We start from the raw sequence: 11,462 nt of genomic DNA on the forward strand, positions 1-11,462 counted from the left end.
TGTCCAAGATCCACCGTGTGCTCACAGTGAGCAGCTCATTGTGAAACTCTCTTCATATTAATATGAGTATTTCAACTGTGAGGCACATTTCCCATAGTCCACTATGAGAACACATTATGAATACTGGAACTGCATAGGTGTTCACAGTGTGGGACTGTCTTCACGCTGTTAAATGTGAGGATTCTTAAACTCTGAATCACATCTCCACTCTATGGAAATACTATAGACACACTGTGAACACACTGTTAATGTACTGTGGATAAACTGTGAACACGCTGCTGATACACTGTGAACACACTGTTGATTGAATATGAACGCACTGTTAAGCACAGTGAACATACTGTGGACACACTGTTGATTGAATATGAACACACTGTTGAACACAGTGAACATACTGTGGACACACTGTTGGTTGAATATGAACACACTGTTGAACACAGTAAACATACTGTGGACACACTGTTGATTGAATATGAACACACTGTTTAACACAGTGAACATACTGTGGACACATTGTTGATTGAATATGAACACACTGTTGAACACACAGTGGACACACTGATTATTGAATATGAACACACTGTAGAGACACTGTTGATTGAATATGAATACACTGTTGAACACATTGAACATACTGTGGACACACTGTTGATTGAATATGAACACACTGTTTAACACAGTGAACATACTGTGGACACACTGTTGATTGAATATGAACACACTGTTGAACACACAGTGGACACACTGATGATGCACTGTTGACACACTGTGGACAATCTGTGAACACACTGTTGATACAGTGAACACACTTTGAACATACTCTTGATGTCTTGTGAACACACTGTGGACACGCTGCTGGTGCACTTTGGACACACTGTTGATTTCCTGTGAACACACTGTGCACACATTGTGAATACACTGTTAATTTCCTGTGAACACACTGTAGATCAGCTATAAAAGCAAGCCCGAAGGGGCATTCAATGAAGCTCTCCTGTTTGAAGTTACATTTCACATTACTGTTCGAAAAGTATATTTTTATATAAGGCATGTCTCGAAGAAGAGTGGGTTGTGAATTAATGTTAGTGATTGTTTTGTTTGTTCTTTGTTATTATGCTGATCATGAAATCAATAAAAAAAACTTAATCATATACAAAGAGAGAATTGAGTATGGATCGCCCAATGTACTTATTTTTAGCATATCTCGATATTCTGTATTTAGATATAACTTGATTAGAAAAGTCACCTGGTTTTCCTATTCCATTCTTTCGTACGGTCTGCATAATATTTGTTAACAATGACTCATTGTGAAACAGCCCGTTTAAATTCATTATCATGTTTATAGTCAAATATCCCCCTTCACCAAGTTATGTTAATATATGACCAATAATGTTCACCAATTTCTGTTTCTTTTATATTTTTTTTTTCATTTTGGTGTTTGTTACAGAATCAGGTAAATGATTTGTGTTTACGTTATTATATAACATAAGCTATCATGGTGTGTAAATATATATATATGAAAAACTAGCATGTTTATCCGAAGCTCAATTGGTGATGTTCTATTAACATTAATCTAACTACGTCAATGTTATATCAGTTGCCGATCAATTTTCCCACTATACGTAAAACCTCAATCGTATGATGAAAGGTTGCAAAAAAAATTAAAATTGAAAAATCTTTGATACATCGTGAGACAACTTGTTATTTCCTCTACTCAAAATCATATCCGTGTACATGAAATTTCAAGGGATTCTTTGCTACTTGAACCCTTTTATAAAAATCAAATATAGACAATGGAAAAGATTATTCCAAAAAGTGTGAAGTCAAATTCTGGAATATAGAGTTACACCCTTACTGACCCAGGTTTAATTAACCAAATGACACCCATCATTTTTTAGCGTCGCAATCATGTTAAACACCACTGATTATAATACAGTACGATTAATCCATCTAAAAGTATATGTACGGTTAGTAAATCACAAATAGGACGCAAGGGAGACTAATTGAAATTTTTATTCATCAAAATACCCAATAGATATTTAATGCAGGGGCCGCGGGACGGTTTTTTAAAGTGGGATTGGGGAGGCTGAGCCATAAGTGGGGGGGGGGGTGGCTGACCATGAGAAATATCCCAATCACATGATCATTTTTACGTTTCGGTACACGGTTTTGGAAAAAAAAAGAGGGGGCTGAAGCTCCTCCAGCACCCCCCCCCCCCCCCCACCCGCTTGCGGCCCCTGTAATGTATTGTATACTTCTATATTAGATAAAGAATTATGCACATAATTAATATCTGAGTTCTTATTTCATCGATTTTGTTTACTTGTTTATTCACATCTTAACCTTCACCCACATTCACAGTCGTCATGGTCGTAGGAAAAAGAAATATTTGTGCGTGTTTGTAAGATATTGGATACTTTGGATTTCTTTCTTTTCTTAAATCCACCCCTAGTTTGAATATGCTAAAATGTTCATTCAAGCGTATCTAATCAGTCCATCCCATTTTTGCTTCGAAAGATGATTCAAGAATGATGTATACTATCAATTAATTATTTTTGCATGCTGCGATGTAAAAGAAAATTGCGATTTTCATAATGAGCTTTAAAAAATAGCACAAATGCTTATCACGCTTTAAAGAACAAAACCTTATATACATATATCTTGTTTGTGAAATATATATGAATATACGATTAATCGATCATTTAATAGGACACTATCAATAATGCCGGTTGAGTTTCACGGTATAAGTAGGTAAGAAGTAGGCATTACTAAAGGTGCAATCAATTATATTTAGGTGTGTGGTCCTGAAGGTGCTTTGAAAATTGCTGTTCGCAGCTTATTAATCGTTTTTTTACCAGGGAGCTACACAAAACTTCCCAGCCATTGGAATGTTCTAATGTGCAAGTGATGTTTTTAAGCTATGGAACTGTGAAATGTATTTTAATCAAAGTCTCGCCTGAATTTCTATACACAAAAATATCATATCAGGTTATTGCCTATATTGTCGGGTCAATATATTGCTTGACCCCCAAATAATTAGCAACAAATGATGTTTCAACTGTTTTTGGTACTATTTGACTGAAGTAATAACAAGTTAAAATTCTACGAAAATCCGAATCAGGGAAAGTGGTTATTTTTAAGATGGCGTCCAAGATGCTGCCATTCACTGAAAATGGATAAAACTCATGTCAATATCCACCATAGAATTCTATTTTGGTGCATATTTCTTGGTCTATGGGTAGGTATGTTGATAAAGAGAGAATGAATATAAAAATTTCATATCAACTTAATGCCCATATCGGGATCCGAACCTGCAACATTGTGACTGTAATAAGCTAACGATTATCCTACTGTGAAGCGTTTGTCAGGGTTTTTTTGCCAATAACTTTATGGCTTTACGATTCATGTTTATGAATATTCCTGATGAAGTCTTTGACTAAATAAATCTTAATCTGACGACGGGAAGAAAAAAAACGCGTACATGACATAGGGAAGGCAAAATCGCAGAATCAAATCGTGACCATTGCATGAAATAAATATATGCTACCTCAGGTTTTCTCAGAAGCAACCTTTCATTGACCTTTACACTTTTAATGAAGGATCAGCATTAACACTTTCGAATGAAGATATTGCGTAAGCATCCCGACATAGCATTCTGCGGTAAACGAATTCTATCAAAGGAAAGCATGGAGTAGGAGGCGAGAGTGATACGTCATTGATCAAGTTGGGGAATCGTATTGCCTTGTCCACTTCTGGCACATTGGCTATTACAAGATTACTTGGGCTACTGTCGAATACCAATCATTATGTACACGATGTAGCCCTTCAGTTGATGTGATGAAAAAAAATATTTCAAATTGAATATAGCTAATCATTAAATCACAAATTCTTATGTAAGCGAATTTGAAGACCTTTCTTTTATCTCAAATATCAAAGACCTTGTTATGCTCATGCGCGGAATGCAAATTACAAAATTATAAATTTTGAAAAATGATCCATACTGCTTACCAGGTCATGATCTTGCCGAAGAAATCCTCTTTATCGAATGTCAGAGCTTGAAGCGACTGTTAATTACAAATTATCATATTCCACCTTAAAGTCACATAAAAAGTAATAAGGAATATGGGAATGCGCACTTTCAAAACAGGATTTATGCCTATTAGCCTTACTATAAATAAATAAATAAATGCTTCCAATCACCCTAAATGGTTATACTGTATAAGTAATCTTTCAGTTGATTTGACCCTCAAATAAAGAGATGCGTTTCATTCACATTTTTCTCAGAAAATTAGCAAAAATGCGATTTGTTCCAAAATCCGATCGTGGGGGCCGTTGTAAGGTGGCCGTTAAACATGTCTATAATTTCCTACTACATGAGGCTGATCTCATCACTCGTGGATCTACATAATTCCGTATTTAAGTGATTAATATTCATACTTTTCAAAATAACATCATCATTTTCTCCAATACTTTCTTACCATGTTCCCTTAGTTGGAAATGAAGTCAACGTCGTGGGCATCGCGGTTGGGGTCACGTTCGCCGTCATCATTGTCATCCTCCTAGTCGTCCTCGGAATTCTTTATTATAATAAGAGCAAAAAGAAGGTAAGTGGTATTTTGAATGTCAACTATTTTCGTTCCCGTGGTCGCCTCGATCAGACGTGGGATCCTAGGAGTATCTTGGTCGGAGTAACACTCCCTTGACTCGGATCCCACGGCTGAACGAGGCTAATGTTAGGAGTGAAAGTTTATCGACGAGGTCTCGGAAAAGAAAGCAAATCCATTCAAACGCTCTTGTGCATAGGGAAATGTCGCGCCAATGCGTTCTGTTGGTTTTGATGACATCATTTTAGTCAACAGTATCGTTTATGGATCAGAGTAGATTTTTATTTATTCTATTTTTTGTGGGAACACGAAATGTACCTTGACTGCAGAGAATATTTTCCGGGAGTGAGGGTTGTTAGAGCGTTGCATGACGGAAGCACATTATGCACATACATATCCATATCTCCTCCATTCCACGTTTTACTCGCCCAAACATTTTCGTTATTAGTAAATTAGTGATCAGACCAACACTAAAACTAAAACATTAGAACTTTTCCCAGTGTATATTTTAGGGAAACGCTTGTTACTCATTCTCAAATTACTCCTCTTTACAATGTGTTCAGAATTTTTAACATTCACTCGATTGCAATCGGTTCATAGTTTGTCACTATTTGGCCATGCATTGTCACTCCACAGAAATCAAATTATCGAGGTTACGGAGGGGTAAGTACCCTAAACTATAAAAAATGCCCTTTTAAGAGAAAATTTTCCATTCATATTTATTATATTACAATATCAAAACTCACCATACAGGGTTCTAGAGGCCGCTATGAGGTACATAAAGTAAGTACGAGCTTTCTGCAGCATAAATTCCTAAAAAGAAAAGAAATTCAGCATGCTTTGGTCGTATTGGCTTGCAACAAACACTCGGGTCACGTTTAAAGTCGCGTTGTAAAAATTTTAGGGTTTCTAGTAACTCTTGATGTTTTGGTCTGCACCAGGCTCGCACTGAAAAAGTCCGCATCACAAGTTCAGTAATTGCATAGCAGGGCGGCGCTACTTTTACGACAAATACTAGGGTATAATTGATGGCGCAGGTTTGGAGCTTCTAATAGCAACGTTACGCTAGTACCGGTCTGGCACAGGCTATTATTAGCAAGGGTCATTCATAAACTCTAAATTTTGCAACTTACCCTGGAGCTGGTCTGGACCAGCGATTTGCTGAAAGCGGTATCATTGGGCGTTTTTCCATGAAAATACTCGAATCGCGACGTGAACATGATGAAGTAAATGGGAAGTCGAGTGTTTGTTGCAAGCTAAAAAAAGATAATGATGTAGAAGAAAGACTTCATTGTGCATGAAGACCAACTGTCGTATGAATAACATATGACGACATGAATTCAATATTAACAAGCTAATTTTATTCATGTTAGTGGAGACATTTTAATGGTTGAAAATGTTATGGTAACATATTTTTAAGGCTTTGTTAATGGTTCATTATTACCAAGACATGTTTATTGTTAAAACTGTGTTGGCATTCTGCCATGTCATTGGCCATAGAAAATGTGGCATTATTTCCGTTTAGGGCAAATGGGTGCTTTTACCTAAAAGTTTGCAAGTGGATCAAGCCTTATTGTGATTCAGTTTCAACTTAATTGTGAATAATCAATCAAGTCTATCTGTGTAGTGAGAGGCTGTATAATGGCATAATTAGTTATCACTTTTGAAAATAGATTTGGCAAAGTAGATTTAGATATGGCTAGTTAATTGGGGGAAGTCCATTCTTATGTCAGATTGGCGTCAATAACCGCAGATAAATACGAGCATCAAGCGGGCTGACAAAATAGCTTATAAAATTATTCATGTCGCTCTCGAATATATTTACTTTATATGCCAATAATTGAAATGAAATACATGTAGATTAACAATTTTATTATACCTTATTTTTGTTCTGATCTGCCCACTTTTCTCGAAAGAGCTCACCAACGCCCTGTTCCTATATTTGTGTGTGATCTGTTATCCTCATGTTCTATCAAGCTTCTGAGCGTACATCATGCTTGTCAATATTACTTCTTTACTTTCACTCTCTCTCTCTCCCTCTCATATTTCTTTTTATTAAATGCCCTTTTTCAAAAGCCTCGAAATTGCTATATGAACCATAAATTTGCATGCCGATCGCATTTTCATTTTGCTTTCATTGACAAATCATTCATACCCAATGTAGGTCTACATGTATTAGCGAAATATACTGTGTAATTGGTAAAACCTACACTCTTAAAGTGTTAGGCAACATACTGTCCACACAACAATTGGTTAAAATATTATTCAAATCTAGGTAGTTTTCAACCATTACTGTGTAGTTTTCACCAAAAGCTCACATTATTGGTTTAAAGCTACCAAGAATTTAATACAGTTTAAACCCATCGTTTTGTTGACAGTATGTAGCCCAGCAATTTTAACAGTGTTTAAGAGTGTATTATTTCATTGTGTCATTTTGACGACTCATAATGGGTGAACGAAACAGTTGAAGCGGATTTGATAAATATAGCATGGATATTCATATCATCTCTTCTGTGACAGACCTTGGTTTCTTCAGCAACTCATTTCCTTCATTATGTTCTTCTGAAGCTCTAACCAATACGTTTGTTTTGTCTCTCATCACACAAAGCTCACATAGCGACCATAGGAAATTATAACCATGAGGCTTGATTTTTCTTTTGTTAATTAGTTTTTAAAGATATCACATTATATTGACAACAATTAATCAACACGTTGAATTTTCTCTCTACAATACGCACAGAATAACATAGAGGTACTGTTTGAATAAATTTCTTAAATGCAAGTGACATCTTTGCATGGGCCACATATACACAAAAACAAAATCAGAATTAGTCTTATTCAAGTATCAATACTGATACTAAGTCATTAACATACGTAGCTATAACTGCTTTATAATTCCACGTGATGCAGCTGTACTTGCATTTGAGTGTTGTGTTAAGATGGAAAATTATTTTGGAACTGATTTTTAAAGGGAATTTCCCCACGATGGTAATTTCCCATAAATTCCTACACATGAAATCATCAAAATATCTACTTTGGTGCCCCTCCCAACTAAGTACATGACCTTTAACCTCCCTTAATCTCACAGAAATCGAAAAAGCCTAAATCCACCGACGACCGAGACGCCGAGCTCGCGGAGCCGCTGAATAAGAAACCCACCGATGTGCGAGCGTCCACCAGATCATCATCCTCCCAAAAGTCTAGCGAAGGGAACACGGGCCCGTCCGCTCAAATCTACAAACCCACCGCGATTTCCCAGGTAGCCTTTTCCTATCCACATCTTTTGTTGGTTTTTAGTTGATAGTTTCCAATGTATCGCGGTGTTAAATGGGTTCTGTAACACTTATACAACTTTTATTTTTTTTTCTTTTTAAATGCGTTCTCATTTAATATCATTTATCATCCCAGTGATTAGGCTAATGACCTATGAAACTATGTCGATATGGTCATGCATTTTTCTGGTAAACACTTTATTACATTTTACAATCTCTTAGGATCAACAGCACAACAAATCTCGAAAACTGTAGCATCATTTTTTTCCCCTAATCCTCGTTCATACATACACGGGAAATTAAAAAAAATATATAGGTGGTAAAGTTGTTTGAAAAAAATAAACTGGGCATACCCAATAATGGACATGGTTTACACTGATTAAGATTCAAAATGTCAATATTTCATCTTACATCAACGGAATACTACTGTAGAAAAGACTAGATTATATTTTTTAAAATCCATCAATGTATGTGGTCGATGTTTTCTTCTCCTTGCAGCAAAGCATTGCTGTCATGTCTCTATTATTTTCTTGAATGCATTCTTTTCCAACGTCACACTGCTTTGCATCTTTACATTATCTTTCTACCCTAAATTTAGACCGTTCAATGTCTCCCCTGTCATGCTTTCAAAATACCCTGTCAGCAAACATTTAATCACTTTTAAGTTACCATATTTGAATTTTCCCTTATTCACAATATCGTTAATCACGCACATCTATTACCACCATGTAAACGCCAGAGAATATTCTCTTTTTTTTTGGGGGGGGGGGGTGCAGGATATGTCTGTTATTGTTTTCCGTAACAGTAAAAGAAACGATAATGTGCATTAATGCTCAAAGACGATATGTTTTTCTCTTTCCCTCTCCCTCCCTCTGTTTATATTTGCAGTCGAGTGTAAAGTATAATTCTGGAGGAAAGGGATCTCAGAAACCGAGCTCAAAACCACCGGAACCAGTTAAGAAGAACATGAACCCGGAACCGAAGCCAGCCGAGCCGAAGCCGGTCCAGCCGAAACCCGTGAATGAGGAAATTCCAATCGCCAAGGAGACCGCCAAGACGGAAAACTCTGCCCCACCTCCGGTTGCAAAGAAACCGAAAACGCCGGACACGCTGCGAAAAGATCCGAACCCGTACCCGTCCTCGGATACCGGCAGCTACGCAGGTAGCACAGCGCCCTCTTCAACCTATAGGACGCCCTCTCGTGACGAAGCGGACGTTGTAAAGGGCACGGGTTTGTTACAAAATACTAATATCACAGGAACTGGAGGGTGGATTTAAAAAGTGCATTAACCTTTATGTAAGTTGTCATTGGAAGGTATGAACCGTGTACATGAAATCATGAAAGATTCTTAAACATGTCACGTGTGTAGCATTCCTTATTTGAGCCAATCAGGTTAGGGTTTTGAGTTTTTCAGACTGAAAAATAATTGAGTAGCTCTCAGCGATTGAGAAAGATTTTAATATACATTATTGTTAATTAAGCAGTACATTTCAACCCCAGGAATTGATTTCGTAGAGATTGATCGAGATGAAGAATCTTGCTCTAATCTTTCAACAGCCAGTACTGCCTTGAGGTCATCACATATATAAATATTTTGCTTATTGTACGTTTCAATTGATACAGATAATGATATACATAACTCCGCTAGAGTCATTTCATAATTTTGAAAGAACATATATCTTGTTTATAATCATGGTACATATTAGAATTTATAAGCTTATGCCAAGAACAAACATATTCAAACGAAATGTGAATATAAAATTATGTAATCGTGATTACCACCGACGATGTTTTAAGTCGTGCCTAAAATATTTGCCTCCAAAGTGTACAAAATAACAACAGTAATAGCTATATAAATGCCTATTATTATTATAGTTTTTCAGATGTAAAATATGTCTTGTTTGATAATTTTTATATTAGACATTTTCTTAGAATTATGATTATTTTACTTTCTGTTAGAAAAATGCTTGAATGGCAATGGTGTCGCACTTTTTTCTTTTACTGCTTGGTTATTTACTCTTTTCTGTTTTGCAAGACAATAGTCAAGCGGCAAAGTTCCTACTGTAAACAAATTATAAATGTAAGTTCATTTTTTCTAGGTAGACAAAGGATGATACTCGTGAGGACTAATAATATGTAAATAGTTCAATACACTGAGTACTTTTTATGTGTTGACTTGTGGAAATGAAAAATGCTATTAAAATGCTATGTTGTTTGTTTAGGAATACAATTATATCAGAACAGTGATTATTTTAAAGAATCAACCAAATTGCACACGTAATATTTTGATGTCTTGAAAACCAACAAATTCGATTTGGTTTTCTAGCTTTTCTTCATGAATATGATGGCAAAGTAATTTTCTTTCTTTTTTTCGAAAACTAAATCGCTTGCTTTGGTCGTTGTGCTTGTAAAGCCTACTCCATACAGATAATCTGATGAAAAAGAGAAAAGGGAGATGAGGAATATTATACTTTTATAATCGCTTAAAAATTGGGTGTTAAAAAATAAATTGATGACATTTGTATGCATTGCTATATTCGATTAAAAAATATAATTCAATTGATTGACGGGATGCAGCTGAGGAAGCCGATGATGTTTACATTTTTTTTTCAAGTTGCTATTGTTTTGTTTAAATATGCTATATCGTTCATTTGTTTTTTTTTTTGGGGGGGAATACGTTAAATATGCTGATAAAGCATCTTCTCTATTCTCCAAATAGTTCCATGATGAATCAAGAAATATTTTTCTTTCAGAAAAATGATTAAAATATGTTATATAGGCCTATCTTAATTATGAAAATATGAAATAGTAGGCCCCTTTATTTGCGTACCATACATCAAGTATCAACGTAAAGTGTGAAGCTTTAAATGCCACAGCTTATTGTTTCTCCTTTTCTTGTTGGGCATGTTTGATTGAATATATACCGTGTGAGTAAAACAAAACGAGACACCTCACAAATCCCAAATTTAAGGGGTAAAATATGTCATAACCGCATAATTATTATGGCTGGAAAAATAGCTCATCCTAAATAATTTGATACCATATTTATCTTGTATGTCTTCATGCTTGGATAATCAGAAGGCATTCTTCGCAGTGATGTAAATTTTGACTTGCACCAAAGTAAGACATGAATGCAATGAATGAATCCAGGCGCCAAGTAAGTCAAAATCCTTAATGAGTTAGTAAACATTTTTGCTAATCTATATTTTCAATAATATTAACTTCGGAATTGCGACTAAAATGTGTTTATTAAACAATTTATTAAACAATTATAATGTAAATAACTGAATTAAAATACAGTAGTTTAGGATTATGACATGATATCGACATCCATTGCAGTCATACCTTAGTTTGGCGCAAACCAACATTGACATCAGTGAAAAAGAATACCTCCTGGTCATCGAAGCATTAACACATACCGCATGAATACGGTATCAAATTATTTGGAAGAACATACTCAGGTCAGTGGTGGACCGTGATCCGGAGGAGACAAAGCATTGGAGGGGCACATCATTGTTCACAAAGAATACAGTGCCCCTCCAATCATGTGTCCGGCTTCGGGTCACGGTCCGCCACTGACTCGGGTCA

The 11,462-nt window shown here is 35.9% G+C and overlaps 1 protein-coding gene across 5 annotated transcripts in view; it reads left to right on the forward strand.

Annotated features, from left to right (window-relative positions):
• The window catches only part of LOC121420474 (sushi domain-containing protein 2-like), a 34,938-nt gene extending 23,693 nt beyond the window's left edge, over positions 1-11,245 (forward strand). The window contains exons 19-23 of one of the 5 annotated variants that reach the window (XM_041615119.1): positions 1,445-1,450; positions 4,489-4,601; positions 5,238-5,264; positions 7,690-7,860; positions 8,762-11,245. In XM_041615119.1, coding sequence (XP_041471053.1) covers positions 1,445-1,450; positions 4,489-4,601; positions 5,238-5,264; positions 7,690-7,860; positions 8,762-9,151 — 707 coding nt within the window. In that variant the 3' untranslated portion in view covers positions 9,152-11,245. The remainder of the gene's footprint in view (positions 1-1,444; positions 1,451-4,488; positions 4,602-5,237; positions 5,265-7,689; positions 7,861-8,761) is intronic. The other 4 variants (XM_041615122.1, XM_041615121.1, XM_041615120.1 and 1 more) reach the window with 4 other exon arrangements.
• The last annotated feature ends 217 nt before the right edge of the window (positions 11,246-11,462 follow it).

Source organism: Lytechinus variegatus, chromosome 8 (genome assembly GCF_018143015.1).
Source record: "Lytechinus variegatus isolate NC3 chromosome 8, Lvar_3.0, whole genome shotgun sequence".
NCBI classification, from domain to species: Eukaryota; Metazoa; Echinodermata; class Echinoidea; order Temnopleuroida; family Toxopneustidae; genus Lytechinus; species Lytechinus variegatus.